This window comes from Toxorhynchites rutilus, chromosome 3 (assembly GCF_029784135.1).
Source record: "Toxorhynchites rutilus septentrionalis strain SRP chromosome 3, ASM2978413v1, whole genome shotgun sequence".
Lineage (NCBI taxonomy): Eukaryota > Metazoa > Arthropoda > Insecta > Diptera > Culicidae > Toxorhynchites > Toxorhynchites rutilus.
Genome location: NC_073746.1, coordinates 291,131,724 through 291,151,729, shown reverse-complemented (window position 1 = coordinate 291,151,729; position 20,006 = coordinate 291,131,724). Strand labels below are relative to the sequence as shown.

The window sequence follows — 20,006 nt, the reverse complement described above, 5'->3', positions numbered from 1 at the left end:
GCAGCTTGAAAAAATTCGTATCGAGAAAAACGCATTTGAAGTATTTTTCCGTACTAGATTAGATACCGCATCACTGAAATGGGTATAACTCGGTGAATAATGATATTTTTGAATAGTCCTTTCTATGGCATATTCTTCAATGTCTTTACTTTAGAAACTAGGTAGTGCGGACTGAATCAAAACGGTTGTCAAAAAAGATCCAATTGAAATGTCAAAAAAGATCTAATGATCAGGAGTGTTACTTTTCTTATGATAATCAACACTATGAAAAAGGTATTGTTATCAGAGGCAAAAATAGTTAAACTTATAAAATGAACTAACTACATTTTTCCGTCAATTTTTCAATTGACCATTGCATCTCTGAAAGAACATCTTATATTGCAAGGTATCAGAACCTGACAGAATATAAACAAGCTACGAATAACGCTTAGTTCATTCCAAGATTTTAATGTGGGAGCAAAATTCAACATCGGCGAATTTCGATACATACATACATAGCAAAAGTGAAATGTTTTGAAGGCGTTATTTTCTAACGTCGGTGAAAACAGCTTTGCTAATGAAGTTAACCGAATGAAATCCGCTTAATTATGATCCGCTAGTCCTGGTGATGAATATACCGCTAAAGCATTCAGCGCTTCGTGTTGATGATGGACGTTATCTTCTGAGTCAACTACCGGCTTAATTGTGGAGAAGGCATTACGGTTTCTCACGAGGTTTCTTTTCCGGTTGAAATGTAATGACGTATTTGTAACCTGTAAATATGTTTGAAAGGTTTGCTACACTTTTGGTTTTCAATAATTGAAACATCGTACTTACTCCACAGATACGGGAACCCTTATTCGGAAGTAGTTTGTCGTCTCCGCAAAAATCAAACCAGCGCGACTGTAAATACGTTTCCGAGGGTATACGATAAAAGCTAACGCGAACATTTTCACTCATATTCGGGCAGCCTTTCACTGAGCAACACATTTTTAATGTCCACTTTTCCTGATATAACATTTCTCCGAACGAAATAAAAACAAACAAAGTCACAGTCACGTAAATGTTTACTCCTGCGATTTGAAAACATTCGATGAAAAGTGAAACGAAGAGTGGCCAGATGATTTTTAGAAAAAAGTCTGTAAAAATATGTGAAAGTCTGTTAAAATGTGGAAATGTCTGTAAAAGTGTGCGGATCTGTAGAAATGTCTTTTAACGTTAATTTTGATAGATTCATTCATATTTTGTACATCGCGATGCACTTAAGATTGTATTTTCTATATTATTGTATATTTTGTATATGTATATTTTGTATATATACAGCCATACCATGCCAAACCGATATAGTGGTTCTCAGATTTCGATGAAAAGTGGTAGTTTTGTTCTTTATCGCAAATGATTAGACCCGTATTTTTTTTATTTTTTCGTTAGGGTGACCATTTCCATTTTAGGGTGGTCCAAAAAATAATTGTTTTCACACTTTTTCCCAAAACTGACTTTCTTTTTAAAATTCATAATTTCAGAGCCACTGAGCCGGTTTAGATTATCGGCATATCTAAATAAAGCCAATGAGCTAGCTTTTTATTAAAAAATATCGAATTTGCAAAAAAATGGATTTTGTTTTCATAATTATCGAATGCGTTTGTTTTTTTTTTATTGTTCTCATGGCTTTGGACTAAGGGGCGTTATATTTTTTATATTTTTCTTGAAAGATGAGGCTGTTTTACATAACATATCTCGATTTAAGAGATGCTTTTTTTTAGTTTTTGAGATATGATTCTTCAAAGTTAGCATGTGGTCCGAAAACTAATTTTTCCCCTTGAGAACGCATGGAATGGCTGTATGTATATATGTACCAGCTGACCCGGCGAACTTCGTCCAGCCCAAAATCATTGTTTTGATATGATTTCTTTAGAACCAATTCTAAACTTTTCCTCATCATAACATTGCTTTATGGGTAGAATACAACAAATACAGCAAAATGAAGATGGCTCAAAAGAGACCTTTCCTTCATCGGATTTTGCGATTAGCAACACATTTGGCCTTCCATTTTGACAATGTTTATTTATATAGATAGATGGAAAGAAGATATAGGAATGCGTTGTTTTGCATGAAAATCCATTTCCACTTTCGAACAAAGATCAACTTCGCTAGTGCAAATATCGAATGGCCTAACAACGCTCATCATGTTGTAATTTTAGGTGATATGGTAATTCAATTTTCCAAATTTTCCGACATTCTTTCAGAGTTTTCCGATTTTTTTTCAGTTTTGCTCTCCACTATATTGATCTACGGGAAGAGACAAATACAACAAAATAAAGAATGCTAAAATCGGGCCATCCCTTCTTCGGGTTCTCCGTTTACGAACAGATTTGGCTTTCCATTTTTATTTATATAGATAGATATAGGCTTACAATGCGATGTTGAAGGGATGCTCATGAACTGGGATGAAACGATCTCCGTTATTGCTTGGATGTAGTCAATCTTAATATTACTCAAAGATGTTCAGTCAGGGCTTTGAGAATCCACTCATTGTTGTTTGCTCAAAAGAGACCCCTCTAGGAGAGTCATTTTTAAGGAAATTTGCGACGCACATGTTGCCGTCCACACGTTTGCTAAAATATGATTCGCTTGGCGCCGGTAGCGCTTATTCGGATTAGTTTGTCGCCAGTCGTTTTTGACATTATCGGGCAATTACAATCTGTTAAGTTTTACCCATCTCATCGATAGTTCTCATAAGTTCTCGACTCTGTTCCCTCACAGTCATGAAATTTCGAAGTGTAGTATAGTAAATGTATAGCATGTATAGTAAATGAATGCAATTTTTCATTCATCGTGAAGAATCGTATCGTCTCTTTCCCCTGCAATGATGTCAGGGCAAAAGTACTTATGAAATCATAAAAAACGTAGACGAGTACAAGTTATTGTTACCAAACAAAACACCAACAGAATGCAAAAGATACTGTCGTCGGCCAATGAGCGATACTATGCTCACAACATCACTGCGGTGCGACCTATTTTGCGAACGTAACCACTGTGGTTACGCCGGACGGTAAAGTGTTAATGAATGACTCAAAAAATAGGTCTAACGTCATGTGTTTTGATTTAAACTAAATATGAAAACTGTTTATTTATTAAAACTATGGAAAAACATCATACGGTGATTAAAATATATTTGATGTGATGAATAGAGCCTCTCATTTTTCATAAACCTGTGAAATATTATATCCAAAAAGTCTGCAACAAAAATTAAAAGTATTTTACAGATATGTCTGTGACTTTAGAAACATATCTGTAAATCTGGCATCTCTGGTGGTATGAAAATTTATTGCAAGAAATCACTTGAAAAAATGCATGGATTTGCTTGAAAATTAAGTGAATTGAGTCCGCACCACTTAGTTCAGAAACATAAAGAGAAAAAAACCGATGTTTTACGAATTTCTAGACTAGAATACCGCTTGATAAATTTTTGCAGTGCACAATTTCTTCGCGCGATGTTTTTTAATGTCGGGGCAACAACCGAACCCCTTTTTTTGACAGCTTCAGGTGTGATGTTTTCTCTGTGGAATCATCAGATTATTGTTTTGCTGCTATCTGGCAAGAGCTAAAAATCGTTCAGTTTAAAATAAACTAAACTTTGTATTGATCAACACAAGGGTTGAGCAAACTTTTGTGGTGCCGAAAATTATTCCATTTCCATCTGTGTAATGGTTAAGGCAGCATTCGAGGGCAGTCTCGATCTCAACAGATGCATCTCGCCCGTACGCTAGATAAGCCCGTTTCTGATCCAAACATTGGCAGAACAAACGAAGACAAATGATGTCGAAAATGTCTACGTTCTACTCGCTGATTGGGCATTTGCTGATGTTCGGGATGGTTCTAATAGGTGCGGCGACCGCGCAGGCTACCAACCCCGACACCCAGCCATCGATCACCGTCAATAAGCTACCCTTCTGCGATGAGGAGATTGGAAAAGTGCGTGATGTTAGCGATAGGTAAGTTGGTTTTTTTTCTCTAGTGAAAATTACAATGAGAGCACCAGATTTTAAGTTGAATTATTTGCTTTAGAGTAGTGTGGATTTCTTTGGGATACCAGTGTTTCCCAAAAACTATTCTAGCCGGCGAATTTTCCAGGCTCAGGCTACAGGCTTTCATGTTGGAACATGATTGCATCATGTTCAATTTTAACATAGCTTGGCGCCTTATATGCTGTTTGTATTAATGCAATTCTGTTCGGAGTCGTTCGAAAAAGTATCTGAGTTTTCAATCGTTGTTCAACTGAAAAATTGAAAAATGAAGCATGCGTAAATCGACAAATTAATCCATTTTGAATTTGTTAATAATAAGACATTTTTTCTGCACAGAATAAAGTGTAAATTCTTATCACCAAGGTCAAGAAATTCCTCCTTATTCTGCACAACGAGTGAGATAAAAAGAATCCCTCGCTTTTTCATATAGCTCCTATCCTATAACCCACTCGATAACAGAAGAGGACACGACTTCAAATCTCTTCTAGGGACAACTTCACTCACTCATCTTCGGCAATACTGTGAGTTGAGCCATCCCACGTCTCTCCTCAAGCGGAATAAGGTTGAACTTCGATCGCACTGAGATGGTTAACATCAACTCTCTCCAAAGAAAACTCTAAGTCACCTGCGAGTGATTCAAAATTTCAACCACCCTCATTTGTTATCGATTGGTTGAGCTGAACGGACACTGCTTTTGAAATCAGATGATGTATAAAACTATTGGGACAACTGCAGTATCGGTGACGCATTAAATTAGCACAAGCAGGAAAATCGCGCGCATTTTAATCGAGAAGAATCGAGAAGCACGCGCAAACTATTACTGCTGGATGCATCTGTGGAAGGGAAAACAGATCAGCATTCTCTAGTCAACAGCACAGCAATGGGAACGTAATACGGCCGGTAATCCTTCTGAACATTTTTGTTCTCTACTTTTCACCAGGGTTATGTCTACAGAATAATCTATATTTATACAGATTTTTCAGACTTTTTGAAACCAAGAATCTGTTGATACAAACTACAGATTTTTTTAGTTTTTATACAGATATACAGATTTTTCGAAATAACGATCCAATATTAGTTATGGCTTGATCTCAATAATATGTTTCCCAACTCATTAATTTTATTCATATAGCATTCGAATCAGTCTGAATTAGGGTCATTTTGGCATTCATATGTAGTGTGAAGTACAGCTTCCTCGTGTTCAATCTAAGGCGAAAAGATGCAAAAGTCTGTGTCAACGGCTCGCTTTACAATAAATAAATAACACTGTTTATCTTTTTTCCTACTGGAGCACAGTGAATGAGAATTTTATGTGGATACCATCAACATCTTTAAATTCATAATAACTATGCCAATCAATGACACTAAAACTAAGATTATACTTCAAAATTAAACAAAATTAAATTCAACCCTTTGCGATCGTATCAAATTTCGACATGTGTGTCGTACTGGTCCTAATTATTTTTACTTGAAAAAGCAGTGATAGATATATTTGTGAGAATACGAAAGATGAATAAAATTATATTATTTTTTGTAAACTTCGTATAAGTATTTACTGAGCAATGATTTTATGTCGATTTTTAAAAAATATTCAATATAATGCTTCTTCGTGTGATATATTTCACATGTACCACAAAAATGATTAATCTACACAGTACCGCAATACATGGAGTTTTCCATTAATACTTTTCTTAACACATTGCGGACCGCTCACGAGTTTTCTCGTGTTTCATGTTCCGTCTATTACGGATGGATAATGAAATAACCCGTGTTATCTACCTTGGTCTTCCAAAAATCTAACAAGACTCGCCTTCGTCTCATCCACACCGAAGAAAACGATCCCATTCGTGGAATCCGAACAAATGAAGCGTACAAGTTTGCCCCATAACGTGCGGTCCTTAATGTGTTAAGCATGGATGACAACTTCTGCGTATACTGAGTACCGTTATCTATTATTCGCAGTATCACCGTTTTGGTTCGTGAATAAGTTCACAAGACATTAAAATTCATTTAGAAAAAGTGTGAACTGATACAATGTTGCATAAAGCAGACCAACGATGGCAAAGGGTTAATACAGATTTCGATACAGATTTTCTGAGAAATAAATCAGATAAAAAGATTTTTTGAGACCAAAAATACAGATTTTACTATGGCAACCCTTCTTTTCACATCATTAGAATACAAAATTCTGACACCCATCAGATGATTTTATTGAATTTTAATCGATTAAACTAAACTGAAAGAAATCATTAATATGACTGATCTTTCCTTAACGAAAACTTTCCTCAATCATAAAATTAGGTGTTTTCAATGCAGAGATTACATATATGAATTGAAATAAACTGCGATGATAATTTCTATCCAGTTTTCTGATCATCCAATCAGTCTCAATTATGTAAAATATTGTTCTACTGTTCATAGTTTAGCAGAAAAACAAAGGTTTGTTTCGACCTTCATTTTTCCATTCAAACTACTACATACAGTGATATACATTTTATATTGTAATAAAAAATGTAATAAATATTAAGTTGAGGACAAATAGATCCATTATTTCTACATAAACTTTTAGACTTTATGAGGCATAGTTAGAATGGTCCAATTTTGGTCAAATGTGCTACGTTTCATTTCGATAACTTGTTGCTGTTTCAAAGGTAGCTCTATGTTTTGTAATGTAATTAGGGTTCCCTCTTTGGCTGTTGGCATAAACCGAGACAATCGATTTCCAGAAGCTCCGTGAATTTTTCATCAGTAAAATTATTCATAGAAAGGAATAAATGGTATCTTGGAGCAAATTGATCACCGGGTTGAAATTGATCAAACGTACTGATGAAAACAAACTGAAATTTTGGAAGGTATTCTTCAATGCAATTTAAAACTTCGTACTTTGACTCGTTCAATAATCAAATGTAGGTACAGTTGATGGGGTTGAGATTTGGTCCAAAACTGAGAATGTTACTGTTAGTAATATCTCGACAAATATTGCGAATAATTTTGAAAGATGTGAGCCGTTTAATAGGAGACATGTTTTCGCTACTTCCAATGCATAATACTTAACTGTAGTACAAATAGTTATTATTTAATAATTCATCAAAGTTCGATGTATAGATAGCCATCAAATAACACCCCAAGAAAATCTCATGCCTAGCATTATACAGAACTACTATAATGTTATATATTGTATAGAATGATTCTTTTAAGTCGTGCCAGATGAGTCATTACTGATTTTGAACATCAAAAAAGTTTTTCCATTGGAATTTCAACATTTTCGAAATAATCTCTTATTTACGCTGAGTAGAGGTTGAGAATGGGTCAAGCATAAAATTGAACATATACAACTAAGTTGCAATGTACATGCAAAAATACACCAATACACTCACAATTAGTAGCAATTCTTCAAATTCAACACTTATTACACCGCCTCTAGACGTGGCTTTTTTCGGACCTATGAAGTGGAATTGGACGAAATTTCTTCGCACGTATAAGGAGAAAAACGTTTCCTTAGTGACAACTTTGCAGAAGCCACATTTTCCCGGATTGCTGAAGGCGCTAATCGAAAAATATTGAGGACAATCAAAAGAGCAATTTGGAGCATTACTGTGAAGTAGCACATGTTCCAAGTTCACAGCTTGAGCCTGGGTAGACTGTACAATTCGTAGTTGCTCTCCGTGGTTGACCTGAACCAACCAAATTGCAGAAAGAACACACAGAATGACGCTTGGGACTAGCAAATAATTCTCGTTGTTCATATTCGGTGATGGTGATGGTGATGGTGAGCTTTAAATGGTCAATAACGACGCCGGCCACGTCCTTACAGTCACCAGGGAAGGGAGGGATTTAAGAAAAATGTTCATATATAAACATTTCTATCGCACTTCTAGGTGGATTTACACTATTTTCGTAACCCAAATAATCATTTAAGATACTTACATGTTGTCAAATTTTCTTGAAATTATTGAGAACTTGATTTCTAAACATAATTCTTAATAGAAACTAATATTCACTACTTTGACCCATTGTCACCCCCTCTAAGAGGTGAGATTGAGTCAACTTTTATTTAATCGTAGTTCAGAGAAAAATTAATATTACTCAACAATTCCTTGAACACTTGTAAGTTCATTATTAGGGAACATATCTACGTAATCAGAATTGCGCTTTACTCTAAATTACGATAGTTATTCAACAAAAAGTTCGAAAACTACTTTTCTACCATTATCACCCACATCGACGATACCCTGCTGATTCTTTACGAGTTAAAATAGTAATCAGATAGTTACAATTACTATTAAAACAAGTAAGAAAAAATAAATCTTACAAAAAAGCACAATCAAAGGCAACTTTTTTCCTTAACCTGACAACCAATGTTGCGGCTCAGTTTTCTCGGAACCTTTTGAACCGAATTGGTCGCGGCAAGTTTCATTTGAAACTCCATTTTGTTTCATTTGAGAACCCTTAAAGTTTTTTCGGAATCTCCTATCACTCTAATCTACTATCTCTCTATCACCGATTTAAAACAATGCACTGCGGATTTTCTCTGGCCTGCTACCATCAACACCAGCAGCCTCGGTATGCGCTGAAACTGGAGAACCACCGTTTGACATTTTCGTGGAAGTGGCGATAGTCTCCAGAACTGTGAACTTCCTCGTCAAACACTCCAACCTCCCATCGATAGCTAAACAGCTTTAGTTTGGGACTAAATACTGGAGGTTGCCGGACGGGAAACTGGCGGGTAAGAGACGACGGGGAGCGCAACGAGCAATGTGGTTAGACCAAGTGGAGCAGGATCTGAATAACGCGGTGTGCCCGCTGGATTGGATTGCCACGAACCGTGTTAATTGGAGAAATATCATTTATCATGAATCCAACCAGAATAAATGTAGAAATTAAACTTTCAATAATTCAAATACTTTATATGAAATAACCCTGCGAAACATGATACATAATGTATTGTTCATCACATCTGATAACTAGTTCAGTTGTTTACAGACGCGAAAGACATATTACAATTATATTAGGCTGTCAAAAAGTCCTGCGGTATTTCCCCAAGGTGTCGTTGTAAGCGCGTAGTTCTAGTTGTATTCATTGTATCGAGTCATACTATAGCTTGTTGGAAAGGTATTTTTGCGCGCTATAATATAGTGTGTCTTGACAGTGTTTTGTTTGGTTAAGTCGTTCGTGAGTTATAGTGTCGCAAATATGGAGCAAAATAAAGAGAAAATCCGACATATTTTACAGTACTACTATGACAAAGGCAAAAATGCATCTCAAGCTGCCAATAACATTTGTGCAGTTTATGGACCCGATACAGTTTCCATTTCCACCGCACAACGATGGTTTCAACGTTTTCGTTCTGGTGTAGAGGTCGTCGAAGATGCGCCACGCTCCGGAAGGCCTGTCGTCGAAAATTGCGACAAAATCGCTGAATTAGCCGAGAAAGACCGGCATAGTAGCAGCCGTAGCATCGGCCAAGAGCTGGGGATAAGTCATCAAACCGTTATTAACCATTTGAAGAAGCTTGGATTCACAAAGAAGCTCGATGTATGGGTGCCACACACGTTGACGCAAAAAAACATCTTTGACCGTATCGACGCATGTGAATCGCTGCTGAATCGCAACAAAATCGACCCGTTTCTGAAGCGGATGGTGACTGGCGATGAAAAGTGGGTCACTTACGACAACGTGAAGCGCAAACGGTCGTGGTCGAAGCCCGCTGAAGCGGCTCAGACGGTGGCCAAGCCCTCATTAACGGCCAGGATGGTTCTGCTGTGTGTTTGGTGGGATTGTCAAGGAATAATCTATTATGAGCTGCTTCCCTATGGCCAAACGCTCAATTCGGACCTGTACTGCCAACAACTGGATCGCTTGAAGGTAGCACTCATGAAGAAGAGGCCATCTTTGATAAACAGAGGCCTCATTGTCTTCCATCAGGATAACGCCAGGCCACACACTTCTTTGGTGACGCGCAAGAAGCTCCGGGAGCTCGGATGGGAGGTTCTTTTGCATCCGCCGTATAGTCCGGACCTTGCACCAAGTGACTACCACCTGTTTTTGTCCATGGCGAACGAGCTAGGTAGTCAGAAGTTAGCCACAAAATAGGCCTGTGAAAATTGGCTATCCGAGTTTTTTTGCCAATAAGGAAGCGAGCTTCTATAACAGGGGTATTTATTAGCGTAAGATAATATTAGCGTGCAGAATTTGAATTTGAATATCCATGCGCAGCAGGCGCTGACTTTAAACCTAGAAATAAAATTTTCATTAGTAACTGTGTTCTCAACCAAAGCAGTAGTTTGTTCTTCGGCTCTATCCGAGAGGTTATGGGCCCAGCGGAAAACTGAAGAAAGTTCGAGAATAGTGAAGAAAAAATGTCGACTGAAGGTAGTAACTCAGGAGGAAGCGGAAGCGGCGAACCAGCACCGGTACCAGCAGCAGCTCAAGTTCAAAATTTGTCAACCCTACCGTCCATAGAACGCCTGACTGGTCGCGACAATTGGGCAACTTGGAAATTTGCGGTGGAAACATTTTTGGAGCTTGAGGACCTGTGGGATGCGGTGAAGCCGATAGCGAATGCTGATGGAATTTTCCCAGCCGTCGACCAACGGAAGGATAGGAAAGCGCGTGCGAAAATCATCCTTTTACTTGATCCGATCAACTACGTTCACGTGAAGGACGCAAGAACCGCAAGTGAGTGTTGGGCGAAACTGGAAGCAGCGTTTGAAGACACCGGTTTGACCCGGCGAGTAGGACTCCTGCGAAAGCTCATCACCACAACGATGGCCGCATGCGATTCTGTGGACCAGTACGTTACCCAGATCATTTCCACCGCCCACCAGCTTCGAGGCATTGGATTTGATATCTCTGAGGAATGGATCGGAACGTTGCTGTTAGCAGGTCTACCGGACGAGTACAAACCCATGATAATGGCATTGGAAAGCTCTGGGACTGCGATTACAGGGGACAGCATCAAAACGAAATTGCTACAAGAAGTGCAAACGCAAACCGACCGAACCGTTTTTTTTGGGAAAAGGACACCTCAACCGAGGAAGAAGCAAAGCGCAGCCGAAAGCAGGTCAGCAGAGCAGCCCAAGGAACCCAAATGCAAGCGGTGCAAGAAGTTTGGCCACATCGCCCGAGAATGCCCAGCGAATCAACGAGGATCAGCGTTTAGTGCCGTGTTATCGACTAACAACGGTGCGGATGACGAAGCTTGGTATTTTGATTCAGGAGCGTCGGATCATTTCACCAACAACCGAAAACTTCTGGTGAACACGAGGGATGCACGCGGTGTAGTTATAGCAGCAGACAAAGTGACGATGAATATCGTTGCGAGTGGCCTGGTCAAGCTAGATGCGAAGTGTACTCCCGAAAGCCCACCGATAGAAGTCAACGGCGTGAAATTCATCCCCGAAATGTCCAACAACCTTCTTTCGGTAAGTCAAATCGTTCGCCGTGGACACGTGGTGCAATTTTCTCTAACCGGAGTCAAGGTGATCGACCCATCGGGCGTCGTCATAGCAACGGGTTGCCATGACATCGAGAAAGGGCTGTTTCGGTTCGAAGCGAAAAAGACTAGCAACGTCACTGGCATGCACATCAAGCAATATCGACACGTGGCACAGGAGAATGGGTCACCTGAATGTAGGCAGCCTGAAGCAGCTGAAAGGTGGTCTAGCTTCTGGTATACAGTTCGATGAAACGACTTGTGGAAATTGTGTCGTCTGTGCGATGGGAAAACAGTCCCGTCTACCTTTTCCTAAGGAGGGACATCGTGCAGGTCAAGTGCTGGAGGTCGTCCATTCAGACATTTGCGGTCCGATGGAGGAGACATCGTTGGGCGGAAGTCGATACTACGTGTCCTTCACCGACGATAAGACGAGACGAATTTCCATCTATTTTCTGGAGACCAAGTCCGAAGCCGAGGTGCTGCGAGCGTTCATCCACTACCACAGTCTCGCAGAGCGGCAAACCGGATGCAAATTGAAAATTCTTCGGACAAACAATGGTAAGGAATACACCAATAAGTCTTTCCAGAACCGGCTGAGAGTATTGGGCATCCGGCACCAGACGTCAACGGAGTATACCCCGGAGCAAAACGGTCTGGCCGAGCGAGTTAATCGCACCATCTCCGAGCGGGCTCGATGCATATTGTTTGAAGCGAAGCTACCGAAGGCATTCTGGGCCGAAGCGGTGGCAGCTGCAACGCACTTGATCAACCGTTCCCCGACCAAAGGGCACAAGCAAACACCGGAGGAGGCTTGGAGTGGCCGTAAGCCGGATTTGTCACACATCCGTGTGATTGGTGCCAAGGTGATGGCACACATTCCCAAGCAAAAACGGCGCAAATGGGATCCCAAGTCCAAGGAATCGATTCTCGTGGATTTCGATGAAGATACCAAGGCATACCGCTTGTATGATACCGCCACGAAGAAGGTTTTCAAGAGTCGGGATGTCGTCTTCATTAGTGAACCGTCCCACGAACCATCCGATACCGTATCAGCTCCAGTGAGGAAGCCAACGCAGGTGCGTACATTCGTGTCCTTGGATTTCGAAGAAGCACAAGCAAATGTCGTCGATGTCATCGAGGCGCACCCACCTAAGGAAGAAAAAGAAGAGGAGGAGCAGTCAGATGATTATTCGGACGATTCGGAGGCATCCAACTACTACTCGCAAGCCGAAACCAGCGAAAGTGATGTTTCTGACGGTGACGTGACAATCATTGCGCTCCCCCCGCGACAAACTTCACAACCACCCGAGTCACAGGTGTTGAGGCGCAGCGGAAGGGAGCGCGCATTACCAGGCAAGTACCTTGATTATTATATTCCGAGCAAAGGCCTACCGTCCTACCAATTTTCAGGCCAGCGCAACGTTCAGCCAACGGTTGGTTCGTCGTTTGGATCGGCATCGGCTACCGAATCGGAGCAGCAACGTATGAAGAAGGGCAACTGTCTCGCTAGCCGCACCGCTAGTGACCCCCGTAGTTTCAAGGAGGCGTTACAATTCGCAGACGCCGAACTTTGGAAAGCTGCAATGATCGAAGAATATCAAGCGTTAGTGAGGAACAACACATGGGAGCTCGTCGATCTACCCCCCGGTGAGCGTGCAATTGGTTGCAAGTGGCTGTTTAAAACCAAGGAGGACGAAAAGGGCAACATCGTGCGGCACAAGGCCAGGATCGTGGCGCAAGGCTTCACCCAGAAGTTTGGTGTCGATTACGACGAAATTTTCGCACCTGTGGCGAAGCAAGTCACGTTTCGCACGTTGCTAACCGTCGCTGCACGGAAGAATCTGACTGTGAAGCACGTAGATGTCAAGACGGCGTATCTTAACGGAGAGCTGGATGAAGTCATCTATATGCGCCAACCCGATGGTTTCCATACCGGAAATGAGGGTACCGTATGCCGCTTGAGGAGGAGCCTATACGGACTCAAACAGTCAGCGCGAGTATGGAACAAGAAGGTGGATTCTATCTTCAAGGCCATAGGGTTTATCCAGTCGAAGGCAGATCCATGCCTATACATCCGGAAGAAAGGAGGAGCATTCACATACATCCTAATCTACGTGGATGATATGGTCATCGTCGCGCAGTCAGAGGAAGAGTTCCGCTCCATCTTGGGATACCTAGAGCAACAGTTCGCCGTTACCAACCTGGGAGATCTTCATCATTTCTTGGGTATGGAGGTAGAACGTTGCCAGAATGGCTTCAAATTGAACCAACAGACTTACATCAAGAAGCTAGTCAAGAGGTTCAGCTTGGAAAATGCCAAACCGTCGAAGGTTCCCATCGATCCAGGCTATTTGGAGCTGAAGGAGGAGGAGCATGACCAGCTACCGAATAACCACCAATTCATTAGCCTTATTGGAGGATTGCTTTTCGTGGCACTGCACACTCGTCCGGATATTGCAGTAAGCACGACAATCCTGGCGCAGAAATCCAGTTGCCCCAACCAACAAGACTGGAATGAAGCTAAGCGAGTGCTGCGATATCTAGCAACAAGCAGTCACCTCAAGCTGGCACTGGGATGCAACAGCGATGGCTTGTCGCTATACGCTGACGCGGATTGGGCAGGAGACCAGCGGGACCGGAAGTCTAAATCTGGGCATTTGATCATGTTCGGAGGAGGCCTGATCCAGTGGGGTTCCAGAAGGCAGTCGTGTGTGGCCCTCAGCACAACTGAAGCCGAACTGGTTGCACTTGCAGAGGGATGCCAAGAGCTTATCTGGACGAAGCGATTGATGGATGAAATCGGCGAGTCTTCAACCCAGCCAATTCCAGTATACGAAGATAACCAGAGCTGCATCAAGGTAATCGAAAGCGACCGTTTGGAGCGAAGGACGAAACACATTGAAACGAAATTCTTTTTCGTTCGCGATCTCCATCAACAACAGCTAATCAACCTGCAGTACTGCCCTTCGGAATCGATGTTAGCTGACATGTTGACGAAGCCACTGCAACGAGTCCGTTTGGAGGATTTACGAAGCCAAATGGGAGTAATTCAAGATTAGCACGAGGAGGAGTATTAGCGTAAGATAATATTAGCGTGCAGAATTTGAATTTGAATATCCATGCGCAGCAGGCGCTGACTTTAAACCTAGAAATAAAATTTTCATTAGTAACTGTGTTCTCAACCAAAGCAGTAGTTTGTTCTTCGGCTCTATCCGAGAGTATTATGAAGTTGGCATCTCGTTGGGAACAAGTCATCGAACAAAACGGCGCATATTTTGAAAAATGAAAATTCAAAAAAAAATACCGCAGGACTTTTTTGACAGCCTAATATTAAGTTAATTTCGTTCTGTCATTATTGATATTCAAATCTGTGGATGTGCGAGCCCCTTTTTACAGGAATAGGACTATGTCTTGTGTGAAACAAAATTCATCAATATGCTTCGTAACAGTAGAAACGCTTACATTTAATAACATAAACAATTTTCGAATGACGATAAAAAATACCAAAAAATAATTGAATGGCACAAATTTCCAACAAAACTTGATTTTTCCCTGTCGGGCAGCCTTTCGGCATTTGGCCGGAGCTTTCGCAATTTCTGTCGTAAACATTACATGTTCGTCAATTTTCTTTCTTAGCTTTGTCTATTGTCTGTTTCCTCCGTAGCCACAGAAGCACCTTTGGGAATTTGGTGGGGAAAATGTACTCCACGTCGAAACTTCCTCCTTGGTGGGAGACGTAGAGTAGCTGGTTCACTGCCAGTGGTTGCCATCCATCGTTGAATCCGCTTCGTCGGAAAAATTTCATTCTCCATCGTTTTCGCCCTTTGTTACTGGATCTGGATCACAGCTTGTTCCGACACGGCCGATCTTGACTTACATTTCCGCATGATGATGTCCATCTTCGCTATGTCAACTGCAGTCTATGATCGCGTAGCACCGTCGGACGCCGGGCTTCCGTTAAATGCTCTTATTCTTCTCTAGAGGTGTAAGGACATTCTAGATACCGGAACGGACGTATCCGGCTGACTTAAAGAACTTGGCAATGTTCACTTTGTTCGCAACCGGATGGAGCTCCCAATACACGCAAACCATGGAGCGCAATTGCTTCACTTTTTCCGCCATAACATTCGCAGTTCAACTGATTGCGCTGTCAAATTTTGTTTGAAAACTCATGGGTTACCATGATTGACGATGCACAAGTGGTCTCATCAACAGGTGTTAAGGTAAACGCATGAAAAATTGGTAAAATTTGTCCATTTTTTTAAAGCTCGCGTTAGTCTTCAACCTAATGACATTGTACGGATTTATGATTTCACCACGTCTCTTTGTCTGATCCACAGACTGCTGTACGTCACCACTCTGGATGGGCGGCTATCTGCGCTGGATCTCATGGACAATGGTTTGCTACGCTGGAGCGTAGCAACCGGCCCAGGGCCCCTACTGTCATCGAGCATCCACCGGTTGGAGCTGACAAACAATGGCAAATGGGTTCGCATGATTCCCTCGCTCAGCGGAGGGCTGTACAAATTCGACGGAGACACAATCGAGCCGGTTCCGTTCAATGCCGAAGATCTGCTTAAGTCGTCCTTCAAGTTTTCCGACGATTTGGTTATCTCAGGCGGCAAGGAGACCCGCTCGTACGGAGTGTCGACACGAACCGGACAGGTGATATACGAGTGCACCATGCATGGCTGCCGGAACGCAACGGAATTGATAGATGAGGATCGTATAAAAAATGGACCACCCCGTGAGGGTATGGAAGCTATTCTGGATCACGATAGCCTGCAGGATGATATGATCGTCATAAGGCGTCAAACACAAACCGTGCGAGCAGTCGAATCAAGGACCGGAAGTGAGCGGTGGAACTTCAGTATCGGACACCATGAGTTGGACATACTGAAGAGTGAAGACTGCAGGGGAGGATCGAAGGAACTACTGGATTCAGCTATTTTAGATTTGGAATTGAAGGTAGTGATCCCGGAAGGCTTGATTTGTGCGGTTAGTAAGTCGGCACCGAATACGATTCTATGGAAGTACAAATTCGAGCATCCAATTGTAAGCGCCTGGAGAGCGAAGGACAAGAACGAATTGATGAGTATTAACTTATTCAAAGGTGCTGAATGGCTTTGGAATGAACAGACAGTACAGATTGATACGGATCTGGTGGCTATGTTAAACCCTTCGCTGTATTTGGGTATGCATCAGAGGCAGTTGTATATTCAAGAATCGACCGCATTGATGGTTCAAAGTAGCAATGCTCAGAAAATACTACTTTCCGATAACGAGCGAATACCAACTATTCCCTGGAAACCATTTATGGCAAGACCTCGAGCTGTTGGCCTTCTAACCGATGAAAATCGGAAAAAAGATTCCGAATATGCCGAATCGACGGCTATTGCACGATCGGTTCTGTACCAATCAAACTACGTTGATGGAGATGGTTTCTTTTTGTTTACCCCGGAGGATTTGAACAGGAAAGATAACGAACTTCTCTGTTCGAATGACTCCAAGACGCCGTCGGAGAACTCAAGAAATGACAGCCCAATATTCGATTTTTCGATGGATCCTGATGCCCCGGTCAAGATTATCATAATCTCGATTTGGTTTTGGTGGAAAGAGATTCTATTGATCTCCGCCACGACAGCTTTCGTGCTGAACGTGGTGCTGCGTTACAAAAACGAAGTGGTTGTGTTTGTGGAACGCAAAGTTGAGGTGCCGGTCCCGATTGCTGTGGAAGCTACCGAGGAACAATTCGCCCCATTGGCTCAGATTCGGAGTTCAACCAGAAGTCTTTCAGAATCTAGCAGTGAGAACTTTACCTCCCGATTCCAGGAGGATTTCGAATTGGTACAGTGTCTTGGGAAGGGCGGTTTCGGCGTTGTATTTGAAGTGAGAAACAAGCTAGATGATTGTCACTATGCCATAAAGCGAGTGGTACTGCCGTATAAGCAGGAATCGAAAGATCGTGTGATGAGAGAGGTAAAGACATTGGCTCACTGCGAGCACAACAATATAGTGCGATATTTCCACGCGTGGACAGAAACTCCACCTCCCGGTTGGCAGGAAAGTCGGGATAAGATTTGGATGGAACGCAACTGCTTATCCACATCGATTGATATCGAAACACCCACAGAAACATCCCCACCGAATTCAAAAATCATTCCTACCACCAAAAAAGGGGGAATTCCGAAAACAGGTCCAGAAAAGTACAACATACCAAAGCATTCCGCCGGCCAACAGCAGCCGTGGCTGACGAAGCTTCCCGAGCAGAGCTTCTCGATGTCTAACAACGATGCAGATCGTTCAAGTAGTTGCTCATTTATCGGGTTTAGAGCAGATCCACGAAAGTCGTTTCGAAGCGACACCGAAGACGACTCTTTTCAGATTGAATTCAAGCATGATGATGATGATGATGATGATGATAACGATAATGAGAAGCCCGATGCTAGTGCAGGCGGAGATTCAATAGATATTGTTTTTCAGGACCCATCGAATAATACGTCCAACAAAGAACACATTATATCAATAACTGAAACATCCACCACGTCACAGAAACCGATTCCAATCGCCAATCGAACGCTGAGAAAGAATCGTCACCGGAGGCCTCTTTCTCTCGATCTCACCAGTGCTGGACGTGTTAATCGAACTCCAGCCGTGACCAGTACTGCTGGAAATCACATCGATTCGGTCGCAACCAGCTCCGGGAGCTTCAAAATATATCTCTACATTCAGATGCAACTTTGCCGGAAGCAATCTCTTAAAGAGTGGTTGGCTTTGAATGATTTGGCTGCACGACAAGATAAAATCATACCGATTTTTGAACAAATCGTAGATGCCGTAGAATACGTTCATCTTAAGGGGCTAATTCACAGGGACCTGAAACCCAGCAATATATTTTTTTCGCTAGACGGGCGTGTTAAAATAGGCGACTTCGGACTGGTGACAGATTCAGGCGATGTACAGTATGACAAAGAAAACAATTTACCGGAAATGACAAACAACAGACACACCCGCCAAGTAGGAACCCAACTTTACATGTCTCCGGAGCAGCTGAAGGGGCTGCCGTATGACTACAAGGTAGATATTTATTCGCTGGGACTGATTCTTTTCGAATTACTGGTTAGCTTCGGCACAGAAATGGAACGGATTTACACGCTTAAGGACGTGCGAAAGAATAAGTTTCCCGATGGGTTCGAAGAGGAATATTCCAACGAGGTGAGAGTGGGCAAAGATAATTGTAAATACATTTTATTAATGTTTTCTTCTCTTTTTTAGTACGAACTGTTAAAGTTAATGCTCGCAGACCAACCAAAAAAACGATTGACTACATTCGGCATCAAGGCGCGCCCTCCATTAAAGCGAATTCACACTAGCAAATCGTCACCTCAATTCCAAACTGTGCCATTGCTGGAAAATTCCCTGCAGTTAAACACTACCAACGGTTCTGCTATGCCCCCAGAACCATCGGAGAACAACGAATGGCATTTTGAATTGCCTCCTAGACGTAAGGATAGCCGATCTTACTCTACAACAGGCAGCTCCAGCTCCGGAAGCAACCAAAATAATACTTTCTTTTGATCGTTATCTTGTTATGCACTATTATAAATTTATATTCAAACTATTGAATGACAAGAGAAGCAATATGACTTTATTTTTTTGTTCTTCCACTTCAATCAAGTTGTTAGGCATATGAATGTTTCGAGTGAACTTCCAGTGAACAGGTGAAATAATTTGTTTAATATCTAGGAGTCTAGCTTACAAATTGTTTCTTCACTTAACGAAAGAAAGCAAACTATTTCTTCGCTCGTTTTCCTTCACCTTTCTTAGGGGGAGCTTTGCCACGCAGTGCCCGCAATCGAGCCATCTCCTCTTTGAAGTCCTGATGTTCGTCGCGGAACAGTCCGTACTCTCGCAGCTTCAGTGCTAGCAAATTGGTTTCGACATGCCTCGGGTACCAGTTGACCACGTAGTCTCTACGCTGGATCGGCTCTTCGCTGAACATTTTAACCACTTTCATCGATTGGGAGTTGGTGGGTCGCGTCACTTCACCGAAGATTCTGTTCGAGAGGTGGTTCATCCGACGGGCATAGGTTGTAGACAATTTAGCGAGATCTTTGTACTTGGACATTGTTTATTTTTGTATTAAAATATTTTCTATTTCGCTGCACCAAGTTCTGTAACTGCAAGCGGTGTGATTTGTGTCTACTGTCAAATGGATCAGTTCAGTCGGCACAAATACGGAATTCATCGCATGTCAGTGATCCCAGCAGCCGGGTGCTATGATTGATGCTAGGATCGTTAGCAAAATCTCAAGCAGAACTGTCAGTGGGATACCTAATTCATATGAAAACAAAGGGAAAATGTCAGTGGGATACCCAATATGTTGGCTCCTGTCAGTTCAATGGGGGTTCTCTAAAGACGTCACCCGGCTGGATCCCAGCATCTACAGGAAAAAGGATATGCAGACAGTGCTAACCAAGGCACCTCCAAGGCGCCTAGAAGTATATCCTAAGGTGGGCCAACTTGCTAAAAGCACTCCTCAGCCATCTTGGAAGTCTATT

At 42.0% G+C, this 20,006-nt stretch overlaps 2 protein-coding genes across 2 annotated transcripts; one reads left to right on the top strand and one right to left on the bottom strand.

Annotated features, from left to right (window-relative positions):
• The first annotated feature begins 3,519 nt into the window (after positions 1-3,519).
• On the top strand, positions 3,520-19,658 carry LOC129776597 (eukaryotic translation initiation factor 2-alpha kinase). Its single transcript, XM_055782330.1, has 3 exons — positions 3,520-3,974; positions 15,786-18,660; positions 18,721-19,658. The coding sequence occupies exons 1-3, from the start codon at positions 3,796-3,798 to the stop codon at positions 19,021-19,023; spliced, it is 3,357 nt and encodes a 1,118-aa protein (XP_055638305.1). The 5' UTR covers positions 3,520-3,795; the 3' UTR covers positions 19,024-19,658.
• On the bottom strand, positions 19,072-19,703 carry LOC129776598 (28S ribosomal protein S33, mitochondrial). Its single transcript, XM_055782331.1, has one exon. It carries the CDS (start codon positions 19,571-19,573, stop codon positions 19,238-19,240), a length of 336 nt encoding a protein of 111 aa, XP_055638306.1. The 5' UTR covers positions 19,574-19,703; the 3' UTR covers positions 19,072-19,237.
• Between the last annotated feature and the right edge of the window lie 303 nt (positions 19,704-20,006).